Below are 19,891 nucleotides of genomic sequence, written 5' to 3'. Positions count from 1 at the left end.
AGGGTGAGTCAGACTAATGGTCTAGCCACCACAGATGGCCAATGTCAAGGAGAATAACCTCTGACCTACTTTCGCCGAGAGTCACTCTTAAGCAGCTAAGTTTGGTACATATTTTGGGGAGACAACTTAAGAGAATTCCTTCTGTTCCCCACACTTTACCTCCATGTCTGACATTTTTCCTCTGTAAAATTACAGTAGTAATAGTATGTCTAGGGTTATTGTGACATTCAAACAATATATTATGTGAAGTGCTTCCAACAGTTCCTGGTATGTAGCAAACAACCATATAAATAGCTGTTATTTTATAAATTATCAAGGTTCATGAGAGAGTGGGAGAGGGGAAAATGAGCTGATGCCAGGGGCTTATGAGGAGAGCAGATGTTCTGAGAATGATGAGGGTAATGGATGTACAAATGTGCTTTACCCAATTGATGCATGTATGGATTGTGATAAGAGTTGTATGAGCCTCTAATAAAATGATTTAAAAGTAAATAAACTGTAAATACCTTAAAATAAATAGCTGCTACGTTCATCATCATTATTGAGAGTAAAGAGTCCATGAGTCTCTGAACTTGATGCCACACAGCAGTGTAAAGGAACTATTAAGCAACGCTTGCAGTCTGTTTGAGCCTGGCCCTTAAATTGTGTCCACAGTTTGTTTCCGTTTGCTGTCCCCCGGAGGAGGCGAACATGCCACAAACGGGGCAGAGTGGAGTTTCCTAACTAGAGAAGGGAAAAGGCAGTCCGCGGGAAGATGGTGATTTCAAATAAGACAGAGGCAAGCGACTGTGGCTGGTAGCCCAGTGTGAGTGGGTACTGAGTGGTACAAATGATTAAAGCGTTTTGCTGCTGACTGAAATGGTGGCTGGCGGTTCTGGTCTACCCAGAAGCACCCGAGAAAAGTCCTGAGAACTACTTGTGAAAAATTGTTTGTAATCCAGCCTTTGGAGCCCAGTTCTTGTTTGATAACACATGTGAGGAGCCTTGGCGTCAGAGTGGAGTCCGCAGCAGCTTATTGTTCTGAGGGAGTAGTGTAGTCAGTCTTCAGACCTGTAAAAGACGTCATCTAAAGAGGGCCCTTGAGACTAATTGCCTGAGTCAGAGACCCTTTATTGGATGGGTATTTATTTCTATAACCAAACCAGAGCTTCTTCCAAGCCAGTTAACTGGGCATAGTGGATGGCTTTATCTCTCCCTTGGAGCCATTGGCTGGTTTGAACAGCTAACCTTTTGGTTAGCAGCCAAGCTCTTTAACCACTGTCACCAGGGATTCTATTTACGTAACAGTGAGATATAAATTACTGAGCTTTTTGTACAATTTGCTAAGACTTGCTCCCAGCCTGGCAAGCTGTGTTCAAAGGTGACCATGTCTATTTGATTTTCAAATTAGTCAAGAATTTTCAGACTGAAGGCCCCTGGAAAGATTGTTCTAGTTCTCAGAGATCCATTTCTGTGGCTCATTCTCCCTCTGACCAGAGTCCTCTCTGTTGTCCTTCACAGGTGGACACGTTGACTCTGGAGCAGAAGCTCTTCAGTGGCCCTTACCCGTATCACATCTGCATTATCCACGAATTCAGTAACCCTCCCAATGTCCGGAACAAGGTGCGCATTCGCAGCTGGATGGACACGATAGCGAACATCAACCAGTAAGTCACTTCCCGTCGCCGGGGCTCCCAGCAGCAAATCCCAGCCGCTCCTTATTTGAAACGATTCTCTCTGGGCTCCCCAGGCAGACTTGTAATAATAATTTAATATTCATGACAAAATGAGGGGCCCAAGATTTAACACTAAAAATGTGCACGTAGATTCCATGATATCTTTATCACATGAGAACAATGCCCAGGTACATTGAAGTTCATTTCTTTAGCCTGAAGACATGGAAAAGAAATCCAGAAAAAAGAGGTCTTAAGACGGATGTTTCAGATGATCAGAAAGTGGGGCTTTCTGAGCATCGTGGGAAGCACCTACACTAAAAGCTTTGCCTAGAGAGCGGCTTGCTTTCTTCGCGTGTGGCTTTGAAGAGACTGCAGAAGTAGTGTAGGCTCATCTAGACCTGTGTTCTAGTTTGAGTGTGTCGTCGATATTTCTGTCAGCTGTTTGCCGTACTGTTTGAGGTGGTCAGTAGAATCTGGGCATGGAACACTTGACATTGCTTTCCACCCCCCACCACAGCATCATTTCTAGCTTCATAATTTCTATTAATTTCCCGTTGCCTGCAGAGAACTTATTAAGTATGAATTCTTTCCTGAAGCCACTCGAACTGAGGAAGACTTAAAAAAGTATCCCAAGTACCCCTGGGGAAGAGAAATCTATACATTAGAAGGTGAGCATTTAAAGATGGTTGGAAAGTCTGTTTCTTAACTAGAGAGGAGCCTGCCTGAGGCAAGCTCTGAAGCAGAGCCCGAGGGGCCAGGTGACTATGGCTGTTCTTGTATGTGTCTACGATCCCTGAGTAAGAGGCAGTACGAAAAAAACAACCTGGAAAAAAAATTGAAAATCACAGGTTTTAAGGTTGATTTGGAAGAGTTTCTGAGTCGCCAGACTCAACCTTTTTACATTGTTACATGAGTAAAATATAATTGTTTTTATATATATTCGACTGTGTAGTATTTATTTGCACATATATTATACTATTTAACAGTTGGCTTACGGGAAGCAAAAAATGGGCAGGATCACATAAAAAAACCCATGCTGGGACTGGCGGCTGCATCACCTGGCTCTGCTCTTCCAGCCCTGCGGTCTGGAAAGTGTACTTGCAGCCCTTGTTTGGAAGTGCTGCGGCCTTCGCCCCTGCCGGCGCCTCCACGCACTGACCCTGTTTCATCTGTGTTCGTGTTGCAGGAGTGGTGGACGGAGCCCCATATTCCATGATTTCTGACTTCCCTTGGCTCAGGTCACTGCGGGCAGCAGAACCTAACAGCTTCGCACGCTACGATTTTGAAGATGATGAAGAAAGTAATTATGACTTTACTTGTCCTTCTCAAGTTTGAGTAGATCCCATTTTGTTGGATAAAGTTTCGTTGGAGGTTTAGTGGCACTATAGCTTTTACATTGCTCTATTATTTGTACAGAGGACAGCCTAGTGACTTAGAAAGAATGTATAATAATGGGTAGAAAGGATCCTTCAATGGAATTTTGCATTTATTTTACTCTATTGGAGAGTTTGTCATCTCTATTGTTAAAATGTGTTCCAGTTGTCCTAACTGTTCTCATGTTCTTAGTAAGCTGCTTGGTGTATGTGTGGAAACTTACAGAAAAATTAATACAGTTGTAGAAATTTCATTGGCAACTTGAAAGGACTTTCAAATACAGTTTTGCTATGTGTAAGCACATTTGAATATCCTTTTGCAGCTAAGTTTTAGAAACAAACCGAGAAAACTGGAGATGAATTTCATGGACTGCACATACATGTATATATATAACTTACTTCTCTGGAGGACTGCTTTCACCGTGGACCTTGTAATCAGTCATACACTGTTTTAGGTCGCCAATAAGGTATACAGGGACCTTCAACGGGGAGTTAAAAGATACTGGGATTTTTCTGTGAATTTTTTGAAGCCCCTCTACAGTTTAAATGAGGCACTATTCCATGAGGTACACATCCATTCCCTCCATCGCTGCTGTTAGGTGATAATGAGTTGGTTCTAACATATAAGAGACCTTGTGCACAACCTAGTGAAACCCCCACCAGTCCATGATTGTTCTGTGTTTGAACCCATTGTTGCAGCCCCTGTGGCCGTCCATCTTGACTTTTTCACTGCCTCCTCCTTTACCGAGCACGCCGTCCTTTTCCAAGGCTGGTCTCCTAATACTGCCCAAAGTCTGTCAGTCTTGTTGTCTTCTCTCCTCAGCTTCCTTCTCTCAGGATTTCCCCTGAGGTATGTTTGCTTGTGCTTCTGGCCATTGTTGGTGTAATCGGTATTCTTCACCGTCCCCGTAATCCAAATGCACCCAGTCTTCTTCGTTCACATGCAGCTCTCACCACACATAGGAGGCAGTTGAAATTACCGTGATGACTTGAGTCAGGGACAACTTAGTCCTCAGATGACATTGCTCCTTTTTAGCGCCTTAAAGTGGTCTTTTGCAGTAGATTTGCCCGATGCACTATGTTGTTTGATTTCTCGACTGCTCCTGCTGTGCGTGTTGATTGATTGTGAATTCAAGTAAAGTGGAATCTGTAACATCGTGATGTTGCTTATTGTTTATTGATCCAGTTGTAAGGATTTTCTTTTATGTAATTCATTTTTTATTAAGAAATGTGTCAAGTCCTCTTTCAATAAGCAAAGTTATAGCATTTTTATATAATGTGTAATCAGTATTTCTTAATGTTGATACCCTGCTCTTCCCCATATAGTCCAACTTTTCAGATTATTTGTTCAAAAGACAGATTGAATAAGTATGGTAAAAAGGTAAAAAGTATGACACATACCTTTCCTGATTTTAAACCATGCAGTAACCCCTTGCTCTATGTGACCAACTGCCTCTTGGTCCAGGTACAGATTCTGCATAAGCACTATTTAGCGTTCTTCACATTCATAAGTTGTCCTGATCCACACACTTTGAAAAGTCAATAAAGCACAGGCAAATGTGGTTCTGTTCATAAAGTTTCCATTAGCCAGTTTTTCCAGAAGAAGATTGCCAAATCCCTGCACCCAGTTTGTCTTAGTCTGGAAGCTCCAATGAAACCATGAGTTGCCCAACTGGTCTTTGAAATACCAGTGGCATGTCTTTTAGCAACGTGCGGGCCACGACAGTACGTCAAACTGACACACGAGTGATACCAGAGATCCACCTGACATCAGCAATAATGCTCCTTGTTCCACATTCTCCTCTGAATCTGGCCTGAATGTCTGACAGTTGAAGTCCTTCTGCAGTCAGGTGAGAAATATCAGGAAAATTTTACAGATGTGTGACACTCATGTCCACATTCCGTTGGACCATCTTTATTTCAAACAGATGCCAGTATTGACTTCTTCTACTTGGTTGTCCGTGGACTTTTCTTCAAAATTTCTTGGTATAAAATGTGTGAGCACCTCCAGTGTTGTATCTGTTTGTTGAAACATCTTAGTCGGTATCCCATCAGTTCCGGGAGTCCTGGTTTTCACCAGTGACCTCAGTGAGCCTTGGACATTGGTTCTTATCAGTTCTTTGTGGTATAGTGGCTATGTGTATTACTTCTATCTTCTTTGATGCTTCCTGCCATGCGCAGTGTCTTGCCCATGGAATTATCTAATATTGCAGCTGCAGGCTTCAATTTTTCTTTTCTTTAGTTCTTTCCTGACCTTTGCGCATTTCTTACTTTGTGTTCTCAATCCCTGCTTTGAAATGTATTCGGCTCTTGTGACTTCATCATTTCTTCGGTTGCTTTAACTGCTCTACAGTCAACAGTATTTTCACAGTCTTTTCTGATACTCATTTCATTTCCTGTCACTTTAAAGGCCTTTGCTTTCTTCGTGTGTTGTGTCCTTGCCTTTGCTGTGCTCCCACGACACTTGGTTTTCAGCCGTCAGTGTTCACTGCAGATGGGCTTGTCTGAGATGCTCTCTAAACTCAGGGGAGATGCTCTCAGGATTATACGTTGGCTCTTGTGGACTCGTTTTAGATTTCTTCCATTTCAACATGAATCTGGCCTTGTAACATTAAACTTTGTCTTTTTCCAACAGTGTAGGTGATTTGCCTCTGTGTATTGATCTGATGAGTCCTTGTGTACAATCGCTGTTGGGAAAGGTTTGTCCAATGCATGTGTCTTTAAGGCTTGCAAATTCCTGTCGTGTTCTATGTTCACATCACGTTCATCTCTAGCTTGATTTCTGTCACCAAGGCAGTTATTTTCTACGGCTGATCCTTCTTTTTTCCAACTTTCACATTCCCATGATCGGTCCGTGTCGAATTTAGGTGTGATCGTTTTCAAGCTGCAGGAAATGGTAAGAGTCTTTGACGTCTTCATCTTTGCCATGAGTGGCTAGTGCATACAATTATGCGCTAGTGGCTAGTGCAGAGTGAATGATGGTTGTATTCACTGGGCTTCCCTTTAATCATACACGGTTTTCATCAGATGGTTGATGGGTACGACCCTCTACCTGACAGCACTGTACTTTAGGATCAGTCTTTTTAAAAAGAAAAAAGCACACGTTTCTTGGCGTTTTTAGTAGCAGCCTCATATAATGGCTGCCCTTTTCCGATTGACTAGCTTCATTCAGTGTAATACCCTCCGGGTTCGTGCATGGTGATGGGATGCTTTGCAGAGTTCCCGTTACTTGTTGATGTTGTGTAGCATTCCCTTGTGTGTGTGTACCAAAATGTGCTTGTCCATGTTTCTGCTGATGGACATTTCGGCTGTTTCCATTATTTGCTACTGGGACTAGTGCTCCCAGGAACGGTCTTCTGTTTGTGTGATGGCTCTGATTGCCTTGCAGTCGATAACGAGTAGTGGGGTTGCTGGACCATACAGTATTTCTGTCTCCAGTTTTTCAAGGAAACGCCATGGCGTTATGCACGGTGGTTGTATCATGCTACAGTGGTTCCAGCCACTCTGCGCTCCTGTCAGCATTTATTCTTTGCTGGCTGTTTGACCGTTGCCAGTAATACTAGCATGAGTTAGCTTTTAATTTGCATCTGTCTAGTGGTTAATGATCGTGAACATTTCTTCTTGTATGTGAATTGTCTTTGGTGAAGTGCCTACCACCTTTTTACAGCTATGCTTTCTCTTTATTATCTTATTTCATAATTTTCACTTTTTCACATATTCATATTTGCAAATATTGCATATTTCGTTTTACTGGGCGCTGATACAGCTATCATATCATCCCATAGTTCAGTCACATCAAACAGTATTGTGCAATTGCTGCCACAGTCAGTTCCAAAACATTCTCTTCTTTCTTGAACGCCTCGATAACAGCTCCCTCTTAGCTACCCCCGCCCCCAATCCTCACCCCCAAATAGCCTCCAGGAATTCTTGTTCTACTTGCAGTCTCTGTAAGTCTCTTAAGTTTGACACTCCTGGAAAACATACAAGCAAAGTTCAAGAGGGTTACCACCAATGACAAAATACATGTCTTTTTTGTTGTTTAGGTATTCAACTTTTGTATACATTGTTGAGATTAGTCCTTGTATGGTTTGTTGTTTACAAAACTTTTTTCCCCGTCTGTGTGTTTGCTTTTTATTCTGTTGAAATCTTTTGAGTCACATAAATGTTTAATTTTTAGGGAATCCCAGTCATCTAGTCGGTCTATTGTAGTCGGTGCATGTTTTACTGTTATTGCATTTAGGCCACTCCTCAGGGCCCCTAAGTTTGTCTTTATTGTATCTTTAATGAGCTTTAAAGTTTTCGGTTTTTCATTGAGGTATGTCATCCACCTTGAGTTAAGTTTTGTTTGTATATGGTGAGAGGTACGGATCTTATTTTCCTGCAAATCGATGCCCAGTTTTAGAAGCACCTTTCATTAAAGCGACGATCCCTTCCCCAGATGTGGGTTTGGGCCCTCTTTCTGAGCTGGACTGTCCACAGGAAGTCGGACTTACTTGATGCTCTCCTGGGTTCTCAGTCTGTCGCATTGGTTTGTGTCTGCCACTGTGCTGATATCAGACTGACTGGGCTATTAAGGTTGTAGAACCAGTTTGGAGGTTGAGAAGCATAAGGCTGCCTTCTCTGTTCTTTAGTAATGTTTCGCTTATCAGGGGTTTCTATCAATTCCATATGAAGTTGGCGATTCGTTTTTCTCTCTTCTTAAAAACTGATGGTGGAATCTGGATCAGGATTGCCTTCGATCTAGGTCTTTTGGGGTAGTATGGACGCTGTCACCAGGGTCAAGTACAGATCTTTAAAAAGTTCTTTCGAACAGTGAATGCAACACTTTCTTTTCAAGTGGTCATTCCCAGTGTATATACGATCTGAGGGTCTGATGGAGCCCCATTCTCTTTTGGCCCACTAATGTCTTAACATCCATCTTGGAGTGTTTTGTTTTATTTTCGACTAATATGTGGTTGCACTTCCCAATGACAGCGGCTTCTTTTCTTTTGTAAATCATTTTATTGGGGGCTCATACAACTCATCACAATCCATACATACATCCATTGTGTCAAGCACATTTGTACATTTGTTGCCATCATCATTCTCAAAACATACAGCGGTTTCTTGTCATTTTGAATCAGGCACGTCAGCAAATGAAGGTCCCTGAAGTTTCCCTCCAGGCACTGCACTAAGGTTAGCTGTGCTCGGAGAAGGCCGCTCTTCCCCGCTCATGCTCCGAGTGCCCCAGCGCGGCGGGGCAGCGTCTGCTGCTGTTCAGAGGTGGTCACTGGGCAGCTTCTTCAGAAGCACATTGCCAGCTCCTTCTTTCCGGGCTGTAAGCCACACAGAACCCTGTGTCGTTGCACCATGACCTTGCACGAGTCTGTGTAGGCATATATCATGAGCTGACTGAGTCCCCGGGGGCTTTTCCAGTGATTCTGATCATCATAAACTTAATCCTTTTTCCTGTGTTCCAGACACCATCTATGCGCCTCGGAGGAAAGGGCAGTTGTCTGCAGACATCTGTATGGAAACAATAGGGGAGGAGATCGCCGAGATGCGCCAGATAAAGAAGGGTGTGTTTCAGCGAGTCGTGGCAATTTTCATTCACTACTGCGATGTCAACGGAGAGCCAGTTGAAGATGACTACATTTGATTGGCACCTTCGCCTGCCCAGCTGTTCCTGCTGAAAGCTGCCCCACCTGCGAGAGCGGGTCGCAGAGGCTCAGATGTGCACTTTGGACGCTCTGGCTCACCTTGGTGTAGAGGAAATGTAGAAGGAACGTTGAAATTGTGTACAAAGATTTGTAAATAGAGGAAATATACAAAAAACAAAAAAGACGCTTCCTAAAGTACCAACTTTATATCATATGTTTATACAACTTAATTTAAAAATTCACCTAATGAAGGCAGATAATTTGAAAGAGTTCATTTTGTTTGTTTTTCTTAATTAATTTCGGCTGACTCCCCACTTACTATATTCTTAATAATCACCGTCATCCCCTTGAACCTGTGCCTTTTTCTTGTCCAGCGAAGGTATGTGAGTGAATCTGTTGAGGAGTATGTCTGACGTGCTTTATTTTTTCTGTTACTATTAAAACACCAGCTAAACTCTGTAGTCAGAGAAGCCTATGTGTTTCTGTACAGAATAGTGATTGTTTTTTTAAGTCTTAACATTTGCCATGTTTCTCAAAATCAAGTAAAATGTTTCACAAGCTAAAAGAAATGAGTATGATTGGGAAATGAAAAAGTTTCCAGAGTATTTAGTTATTTATTTCCACATTCAACCGTGTATCTGCTTTAACTTGAATATAAAAATAAAAGTTTATTAAAAACGTTTTCTTGCCTTGAACTTAAATCCTTATTTTTAAAGAAAGGTTGCAGATACTTCACCAAAAAACTGACTTATTGGACCGGGGACTTATCTATAACATTTGTAGAAAATCCCAATACCTCAGCAAAAAGACAATCCAATTAATGAGCAGAGGACACAGGTATTTCACTGAACAAAACAGGCTGCCATACGCATGAAGAAAGGCTCCCAGTCAACCATCTCCTACCATCGAGCTGCTTCTGACTCATAGCGACCCCACAGGACCAAGCAGAACTGCTCCGTAGTGGTTCCGAGACTAAAGTTTTAAGCCAACAGCCTCATCTTGCTTCCACGAAGTGGCTGGTGGGTTTGTACTGCTGGACCTTGTCATTAGCAGCCTCATTCCACCGTGTCACCAGGACTCCTTCATTGAGGCTGCTCCAAGGAGAGAGCAAAGTTCAAAACCAGAAAGCATGCTGCCAAGGGTGTGGAGGGCTTGGCACCTTCACACCTTGCTAGTGAGATGACAAAACTGCACTAGCAAATCCATGACATGTCCGTAACCATTAGAAATGCCACATGACCCTAGAGAAATGAGACCCAGTACCGATAGCAGCCCGTGGTCATCTGTACCCCTGACAGTAGTTAAATGGACACGCATGTCAACAACTGGCTGTTAATGGGGGAACGGAGAAGCTGGTACAGACACAGGATGGAATGCCGACACAGCAAGCTGCAACAAGTCTGAACAGGGATGGACTCGGACAACCTTATGCTAAGTGCAATGATCACAAAAGGCAAATATTTTATGAGACCACTGCTATGAGAAGTCAAGCAATGGCTTTCAGATGAAAATAGAAGCCATCGTTCTTTGTTGGTTACCGCGGGTGGGAAGGGAAGGGAGGGAGGGAGGACTGGTGCGATCCTGAGTAGGAATTGACTCAGTGGCAGTGAGGTCTTTAGATAGGTACTTATTAGCTTGAGTGAGGGGGAAGGTCTTTAAAAACAAACCACACTACTTACTGTATAGTGATTAAGTTGTATAATTTTTTTGTACAAAGTGAAAAAATTGTAACGTTGCCAAGTGAATTATTTTTCTATTTGTCAATTTTTGCCTCGTTTTAAGGGGGGGGAAAAGCCAAAAACAAATCATCGGTATACTGTTAGAACATGACAATCTTGAAGGTGTGGAATTGTGTCCGTTTTAGGTTCACAAGCCAAGTTGGACCTGTGTCTTGGTTTTTATGTTCTGTCTCTCTTTAGTTCCCTTTTTTAGTTCTGAGGCTGTAAATCACACTTCTGAACTCTCTTTGGGATGGAACACTGGGAAACAACAGAATTTCCCAAAACACCAGGTCAGGTTTCTAAGAGAAACTGCCACCAGGGATGGATGCATGCTCTAGTCCAGTTTGCGAGGTTAAGAGCAAAGGCTCCTGAGTAACACCAGCTGCCTTGCTGGCTGAGCGCCTCCACAAATTCCTTTTGTTAGCTGAAGTTCATGAAAACAGCAATTTGCAACCTCAGCCAGTGGGACTCGGGGCTCAGTGGCCTTGGCTTTTTCTTGGGTCTTGCAAGTTGCTTCCTCTGAGAGAAGGCACTCCTACCGCTGTCCTATTGCTCATTTTTTCAGTGGGAAATATTTGCATTTTCCGTCTTTGACAGATTTCTGCCTGACATGAGTTTCCACCCCCGTCAAGTCTTAACTGTGTTTCTAAACAGACATGGCCTTGTGTCTGCAGTGACACAGTGGTTTAAATGCTCAGCTGCGACCTGAAGGTGGGCAGTTGCTTCCTAGGAACGTGGCAGACTGTGTCTCTAAAGACGGACAAGCCCTTGAAGCCCGGTGTGTAATTTGACTCTTCTATAGGAATCAACTCACCAGCAGTGAATTTGGTTTTAGGGGTTTGAAGGATGAGAGTTTTTAGGGAAAAAAGTGTCCAGTTTTATTAAGGGGGAAATTGCCCACTGGTGGTCTTATTCTAAAATAAGAATCCAATTGCATATTTCCCACTAGGCTGCCTTTGAAAACTATAGAAAACCCAGAGTGCAGGCCAGTGTGACATTAGTCATTCTGAATGACCAACAATGCCTTTCTTCCTCTTATGTTCGAACAATTTGATTACTGCATTCTGTCATCTCTGTCACCTTGTTGGGGTGTTGACCCAAAGGTCAGGGGTTCAAACCCTCCATTGAGAGAGAAATATGAGCCTATCTCCTTAGAATCCCCAAGGAGGGTTCGATAAGGTGGTCTGGTGCAGTCGTGACTAACTGGGCTGCTTAACCTGGAGGTCAGCAGTTGAAAGAGCAGCTCCTCCGCGGGGGAAGGTTGGGGCTTTCTACTCCCTTCAAGAGAGTCTCAGAAACCCACAGGGCCTGTTCTACACCGCGTGCCGGAATGGCCTGGCCGGCAGGGAGTGGTTGTGTGGTTTAACTAGAAGAAGCTGGTGTGCTCTCCAGGTTGTAGCCGGTTAGCAAGAGGCAGAGAACGAAGGACAGAACATCCCAGGCCTTCAAGGTAATCTGGAGTTCCCAATCTCAAGGAAGACCCATCTAGCCCCGGTTTTCCATGGTAGCCAGGAACAAACGATCGAGACAAGAATTAGAACAACCACAAGAGGCCGCTGCTCTATAATTTGGTGGAATAACATGCACTGTTTGGAAACCCAGTTAGATTATGGAGAGGAACAGCAGGGTGTGCTCAAACTCCATAGATGCCCACAAACTCCGTGGATACCCACACGGGCAGAAAAAGCCCAAATCTTGGAAAATGCTTAATATAGTAGACATTTGCTAAATGTCTATGTAGAAACTGGATGGGTAGTAATCACTCCACAGCAAAGGTGTGCAAGCTTGTTTTTTATGTTCTACACAAGGTCAAATAGTACTTTCAGTTTTGCAGAATATGCAGGCATTCCGTCAACTCCTGAATTAAATACAAACGCAGCCACAAAAAAACTCACAAAATGAGTGTGGCACTGCTGTACCAAACCCTTAGTTATGGACGCACTAACTTCAATCTCACATAATTTCCGCGTGTGGAGATAGTTCATCCTCTCTCCGGCAGCCATTCAAAAAAGTAAAACCTATTTTTATCTCATGGGTTGGGTTTTGTGGTCACGGGCGACAGTTTGTTTACTGACCCCTGCCCCACAGAAACCCCTGAGTGGCTCTGGTTATCCATTAATTATAGGCCGCTTTGTAGGGCAGCATCCGGAACATTGTTTTTTAACTGTAAGAAATGTTTCATATGACTCAGTCACCATCAGGGATCTGGGAATTGTGCCTTTCTCTCCTTGGGTCATGAGCCGGGGACCCTAAAGCCTATGAGGTGACAGTCGCGTGACAATTCTCTTGGGACTACCTATTTGGAATTGGAAGGCTTACATTCCGATAGGACTCTGTACATGATCTGGAGATGGTCACAATCCCTCTCCTGGAGCCTCAGTTTTCTCATCTGCAGCATGGTCATAACAACTGCTATGTGCACCCACAGGCGGGTGTAAGGGTGCAATAGAAGAGGTACAGTACTTACGAGCCTTCCGGAAATGGTCTCACTTAAAAAAAGGAAAAGAAAAATCATTGCCATCGAGGGACTCTGATTCAGAGCGACCCTAAAGACACAGTAGACCTGCTGCCGTGGGTTTCCGAGACTGAAACTTGATGTGAGTGGAAAACCTTGTCTTTGTCTTACAGAGAACATGGTGGCTTTGAACTGCTGATCTTGTAGTTAGCAGTCCCACGTGTTAGAGTCCCAGGACTCTCGGATAATGGTTGCAAATGGAGGGGTACCATTGCTACCATGATCATTCTGATTGTCAAAGAAAGGCTTTCTCTGGATTCATCTTTACTAGACCTTCTGTTCTCAAACTATATACAAGGGTAACAGGAAGCAGAGGCCTGGTGGGCGGGGGGTGGGGGGGGGCATTCAAAGGGAATCATCGGAATGAAAGTCACTAAACAGGAAGTGATTACCAAGTACTTTCCACCGAACCATATAACAGCACTTTCGGATGATGGGAAGCCCCATTTAGCTGTTGGGAAATCAGGTCTTAGCAGGTAAACTAACTGGCTCAGAGCTGCACATCCAGGGAGTGGCCACAGCGGAATGACTTCAGTCCGAATTGGAAAGCCCGTGCTCTCGGGGAAAGTTTCTCAGGCCCGGAAGCAGAGAGGGAGGAGGCCAGGAGAGAAGTCTGCCAACATGGAGCTGCGGCCGCTTCTGCCATTTCAGCCTGAAGCCCCCCCAGCGGGCCTTCTTGGCACACACACATTATCTGTATGACCATTTATACATACAAATATGTATGATGTGCATATAAACAAATTGAAGGAAGTGAGGAAAGAAAACACTTGGTGATTTGGCTTCTGGCCCCTACAAGCTCTGTGTCCTTTGGCAAATCACTTTTCCTGATAAAGTCCTGTTTCCCCGTCTGTGAAATGAAGTTTGCCATGGCGCCCCTGCTGTGAGGAGCTCGGCCGTCTCTCTGTGACAACGAGGCGGAAAACGTACAGTGTTGGAGCGGCAAGCGAAGAGGGCTTCTCCGTCAGAGCACCAATGACAGCCCACCCCGGGGTGCTCCACGTTCCAGCCAAAATCAAATTGACTTCCACGGGAGCCCTTCTTGAAGGAGCGGTCCAAAGGAATGTCCTAAACAATACAGGACGGTGTATATTCCTCACTTTTGACTGTCTCATGACCTGACATTTCACATCTAAGAGAAAAGTGAAACATACATCTCCCAATCTCCTTGGCACCTTGACAATGTACGGTTGGCAGTAACAAATGCCAAGTTAGCAGGCGAGAGTAACGCTGGCTGTGATCGCTGCAAGCACGGGTCAGGAGGCTGCGCCACATGTGATTCTCTGCTGTTGCTGCTGTGAGGTGCCAGCGCGTCAGTCCCGCTCACAGAGACCTCTGCAGAGCGTGTGAGCCCACCGTGTCCACGGCCTTTCTCTGTCTGGCTTCCCTTCTGCTTTACCAAGCATGGCGTCCTTCTGCAGGGACTAGTCTCCCTTTGACATGGCCAAGGCACGTGAGAGGAAGTCTCGCCCTCCCTGCCTCCCAGGACAGTTCTGGTTGTACTTCTTCCAAGACAGATCTGTTTGTTCTTTTGGAAGTCTGTCGTGCTTTCAAGATTTTTTTGCCAGCACCATAATTTAAAAGCATTGTTTCTTCTTCGCTCTTCCTTATTCAATGTCCATCTTTCACGTGCACATGAGGTGAGAAAATATCATGGTCTTGGGTCCGGTGGGCTTTCATAGTGACCTCCGTGCTCTTCAACACTTTAAAGAAGTCTGGTGCGGCAGACTTACCCAATGCAATGCGTCTTCTGTAACCTATTTACTGCTGTTTCCATGAGCATTGATTGTGGATCCAAGCAAGACGAAATGCTGACATCTTCCACCTCTTCTCTGTTTGTCATGATGTGACCTATTGGCCCAGTTGTGAGGATTTGGGTTTTCTTGATATTGAAGTTGGGATCCATACTGAAGGCACAACCCTTGATCTTCATCAGCAAGTGCTTCAAGCAAGGTTGTGTCATCTGTGTATCCCAAGTTATTGATAAACCTTCCTCCAATCCTGATGCCACATTCTTTTTATATCATTGCTTCTCAGATGATGTGCCCAGCACACTGATTGAGTGAGTATGGTGGATGGCTACAACCCTGATGTACATCTTTCCTTATTTTAAACCAGGCAGTATTCCCTCATTCTGTTTGCGCAACTGCCCTCTTGGTCCATGGATGAAGTCCATATGAGCACAGTGAAGTCTTCTGCAATTTCCATTCTCCTAAATGCTATCCATAGTTGGTTATGATCCACACAGTTGGATGCCTTTGCATAATCAATGAAACACAAGGAAAGATTTTTCAGGTATTTCTTACTTTGAACCAAGATCCACCTGGCATCAACAATAAGATTGACAGCTGTGGAATGAGATAATTTAGTAGTTATGTAATGATATCGTTCTCCATATTTTTGGTAATCTGATACATTCACCCTCCATTTTCACATGACACAGCTTTTTGCGTAATGTGGAATGTCACCATGTCCATCAGTGAGGAGTGGGTGTAAAACTCTGAGATCTGCATCTAGGGTCTCTTGCTGGTATCTCACCAAAATTCTAGACTGAATACCGGGAAGACTGAAAAAACTCAGCACACAGGGGCTTTTCCTTCTGATCAATTACCTGCTCCAAAACTCGGGTACTTAAAGCTGGAAACTGAGGTTCAGTGAGTGGGAACAAACCGAAGCCAACAACAGAGCAAAGGAATGGCTGAGCTCAGATCAGGATAGAAGGTTCCAAATTCCTCTCCAGCCCCAGAACTGATGTGGAGGGAAGAGGTCTAAGACAATACAGGGAAGAGGCCCCCACCCTCCTCCACCTTTTTATTCATTATTCTGGCCTAGGACAGTCGAGCATGTGAACGCTTGTGGAATAAATCAGTCCCAATAGCAAACAGCTTTGCACATGTTTACAACTGTAGGCGTTAGCATCAGACTGCCTTGCTTTGCGTCCAGATCCACACTTCCCACATTTACTATCTTGGGCAAGCCACCAGCTCTCTCGACAGGTTTATTTAAGATGTAAAAGGGGATCATTCTGGTGCTGTCGTATCAGGATTGAGACTATCTATGAAAAGCATGCACCGTCATGCATAGCAGAAAGGAGTTTGTCCAACATTAGCTGCTCTTATCCTTCCCAAAAAACCCAAACCCGCTGCCACCGAGTTGATGCTGACCTATAAAGACCCTGTGGGACAGTGTCGAACTGCCCCCGTGAGTATCTGAGACTGCAACTCTTTACGGAAGTAGAAAGCCTAGTCTTTCTCCCGAGGAGTGGCTGGTGGTTTCAAACTTCTGACCTTGTGGATTGCAGCCTAACACATAACCACTACACCGCCAGGTTACTTCTCTATAATATCAGCATCATGATTAACCTAAAGGCACATTCTGGGAAGTCCCAAAGAATAACTCAAGCTCATTACTGTTATGTCCAATCCAAGCCAGAGCAAGCCGACAGAACAGAGTAGAACTGTCCCCGAGGGTTTAGGAGGCTGTAAGTCCTTATGGAAGTGGACCCCCTCATATTTCTCCCAAAGTGCTGGCGAATGGGTCTGAATTTCCAACTTTCCTTAAAGGGCTCCACATTGTGCCCACTGTGCCGTCAGGGCTCCTGGTGTAAAAATGGAAGTTCTTAAACATATCAGTAGTTGGCATTTCCTCATCCCCATGTTTCCCAAATCGTGGAATACAACTTCTCTTTGCTGGGGCACGGAGTGAGATTAGGTGGAGTGCAGCCACCGCGGGCATCACACTAACATTTGAAAGCTCATATTTCAGAAATTCCCTTTCAAGCCTCCCAATTAGCTTTTGAAAGCTTTTGAAAGACTCCCACGCTGCAGGGTGAGCCCCCCCCCCCCCCCCCCACCCCATGCCTCTCCATCACTCGCTGTTCCCTTTTGGAAACATGGAAGCAGCGAGCACACTCTGAGCCTTGGCATCTAGTTAGACCATGAGAACCTTGCTTGTGTTCATGTGTTTATCACTACGGTTGCTTCCATTTATGGCACTCAATACTGGCTTTCTATTTTTGGAATGCATACAATTTTTCCTTCTGCCATAAATCTAAGTGAGTGGGAGTCTGGTTTACAGGAGAATATAAGTCAATGACAGTTCAGGCAAGATATATAGTCAGTAAAAGTCTTAGTGATGGTCCTGGGTGACCTGTGGTTGAACCTACAACACACTTAAAGGTTGCCCCCACTTCTTAGATGAGGTAAGTGAAGTCAGTACTGCATAAGGCCGAAACCACTCAGGCCTTCAAATCCCCCCTGATTTGTTTAACTCCCAACCAAGTATTCCGACTCAGCCTTCCAGACTGAATGGAAACCAGATCGCAAATTCTTCCTAGAAGAGTCCATGCCTTTGTCTCGCCACACTCCCCCAAACAGCTGTGACAAGGACTTTGACCAGACAGCGAAATCGGGAAGAAAAAGAAACAGACAGGCAAACAGCACAGCACCAAGAAGACACCGTTTTTGTTCTAACTTGAAGACAACATGAAATGTAGTTATAGCCATTTCCCAGCCCCTCCCTGGGTGCCCACCCTCAACCACCCCTGCGCCCACCCCCCACCCACCCCATTCCCCCACTGGACAGCAGTGAGCTTCAGCATGGAGTGGACACGGTGGTAAGATAAGGGCAAGTCTCAGAATGTTAAGGTTTTTCTACAAGCATGTACTCGAATGTCAGTTAAGGGTTTTGGTTTTGTGAAGCTTACTGTCTAGCTGTGCATGGTAGAGCTGGCCTGGGCACTGCCTACACTGCCCTTGTGCTGGCATGCCAAGTTGAAAGGAAGCAGAGATGGTCCCAGTTAGACCCAGGCATGGGGAGGGTTGGGCTGCAGCCTCCATTGTTCGAAACAAGGTCCCTCTGGCATCGGTGGCTGAGGCCGCACATCTTCCTCTCCCCTGGGAGCATTCCTTTCTAGGCCCGGCAAGCTTCCTGGACAAGGCTGGCCTTCTCACAGAAGAAGGGCCCATTCTTCAGGGAGTCCTCCCAGCATGTGCTATGTTGCCTGGACCTCGGGAAGCCACAGACTCAAGTACAGCCAGGCCAGCCCCTGTCCAGACGGAAGAAACTTCTTCCTGTCCATGAGCCTCCAATGAAGGTACCTGGGGCATCCCACAGATCATCTGAGGCCTGATCCGAGGAGACAGAGCAATGAGGTGAATCTAGGCGACCTCTGCTTGGATGGCAAGGGCTGCCGTTCCCCCACTTGCTGTCCTCTCTCTGGTCTGCGGTGACCGTGGCCATTACACACATCAGGATGGGCTGGCATATCAGAGCATGTGCAGGGAGTCAGGAAGAGGCTTGGGATATGACAGGATCTCATTTCTCCACCCCGGTGTGATCTTCGAATCCTGTTGAATTCAAATTGTCATTGAATACCGTAGGACTGCCACAGGCAACGAATATTTGACATGAACAGATATCCTTGCTAGGCTCCTGGAGCAAGGAGCATTCCAGGAGGGGAAATAGACCCTGAGGTGTCTATCAGGCTAAGTCAAAGAGTGTTGCTGCTAAGGTACCAGCTCTTACACGCATGGGCTTAGTCTGAATATAAACATGCTTTCTCACATCTGTGGGATCAGTGGATGGCTGCAGAGAACTTGTCTCAGTGATGCACTTTGTGTACTTTGCTTAGTCTCACTGGGTGCCTTTCAAAAATGTTCAAACCAAACAGTTGCTTCTAAGGGAAGATGCTGGGTCAATTCAATTCAAGGCAGAATGGTGGCTCTGCTTGGAGATCACAAAGGGCGAATGTTGACAGATGTTCTCAAAGGAAACAAGAGCATCACGGTGGCTTATATGAAAACAGTTTTAAAGAAACAGAAAACTGCATTAATGAGAAAAAGGTCCAGAAATCTGCACCAAGGAATTTTTCCCCATCACAATATATCTGCTTGTTCTACAAGGCGGTCCTGTGAGAGTTCATTGAGAAACCTTACCCCATTGACCCTCTACCATCATCCATGCACCCTTCAGCCCTGATCTGGACCCTTTAGACTTCTTTTTAGATTCTCAAACTGAAAGAACATTTAAAAGGAGCATGGTTTGGGCCCCTTGAGGGTGCTAACTGCCGTCTTGATGTGGTGTTAACTGAAAGGTGCAGAACTATTCAGAGAAGGGAAAACACTTTCAGAAGGGTCTAGCCCTAGATGAAGGATATGCTGATAAACAATAGCTTCACATTTTGATGCCTTTGTTTAATAAAGGTTTGCATGATTTCGTAGCAATGCTTTGATTGTATATATACATGTATGTATGCATGTGTGGGAGTTATATAATCCGGTGTCAACTTGGGAAGGGGTGGAGTCTAGCCTGTCAATCAGGTTGCAGCTTGATGACCTCATTTGGAGAAGCCATGGAGATAAATAGTTTGCTGGTCACGAGACACATGCTCACTCCCTGCGAGACATTTCTGTAGACAAGACACATGGAGCTATTCTGATGGAGCTACAGCCCTGGAGCTAGAGAAGCCACATGGAGACCCCTGCCAGTGCTGAGATGCTTACAATGCCACTGAATCCACAAGACTTGCTGCCCATTGGCCTGTGATCTTCCTGCATTCAGCGTCATTGCATGTGTTTCATGAGTCTGAAGAGGATGTTATAGATTGGTATCGGACATATGGGCTAATATTGGACTTATGGACTTGATCTGGACTGGACTGGGAGGTTTTCTCAATATTCAGCTGCTCTTGTATATAAAGTTCTTTTTTATACACATATGGGTGCCTATGAATTTGTTTCTCTAGTCTACCCAGACTAACACAGCATGCATATGAATAAGCAATTTAATATGTCTCATGAGGGGAGAAGTTGGTCATGTCAACTTTGGGGGCAAAGTTGACCTGCTTCCTCAAAACATTCAACCGATTTCTCCTTGCTAGAACCTGGTTCTTATGATCTCTGTCTTAATCCTTCTCTAATAATGATTTTTTTGTTTTTATTTTGTTTTGTCCTTGGAGAAGAGAAACTCTGTACACAGAGAATTCAGT

The 19,891-nt window shown here is 44.6% G+C and overlaps 1 protein-coding gene across 5 annotated transcripts in view; it reads left to right on the top strand.

The window, feature by feature from the left end:
• The window catches only part of FBXO38 (F-box protein 38), a 69,446-nt gene extending 60,097 nt beyond the window's left edge, over positions 1-9,349 (top strand). For all 5 annotated transcript variants that reach the window (XM_045284479.1, XM_004696709.3, XM_004696710.2 and 2 more), the window contains 4 exons: positions 1,501-1,646; positions 2,220-2,323; positions 2,842-2,955; positions 8,488-9,349. In XM_045284479.1, the coding sequence (XP_045140414.1) occupies positions 1,501-1,646; positions 2,220-2,323; positions 2,842-2,955; positions 8,488-8,666 (543 nt within the window). In that variant the 3' untranslated portion in view covers positions 8,667-9,349. The remainder of the gene's footprint in view (positions 1-1,500; positions 1,647-2,219; positions 2,324-2,841; positions 2,956-8,487) is intronic.
• Positions 9,350-19,891: the final 10,542 nt, after the last annotated feature.

This window comes from Echinops telfairi, unplaced genomic scaffold (assembly GCF_000313985.2).
Source record: "Echinops telfairi isolate 266 unplaced genomic scaffold, ASM31398v2 ScPeMD7_7469;HRSCAF=8507_0, whole genome shotgun sequence".
Taxonomy (NCBI): domain Eukaryota; kingdom Metazoa; phylum Chordata; class Mammalia; order Afrosoricida; family Tenrecidae; genus Echinops; species Echinops telfairi.
The sequence above is the reverse complement of the archived record's forward strand: the minus strand, read 5'-3'. Positions and strand labels throughout refer to the sequence as shown.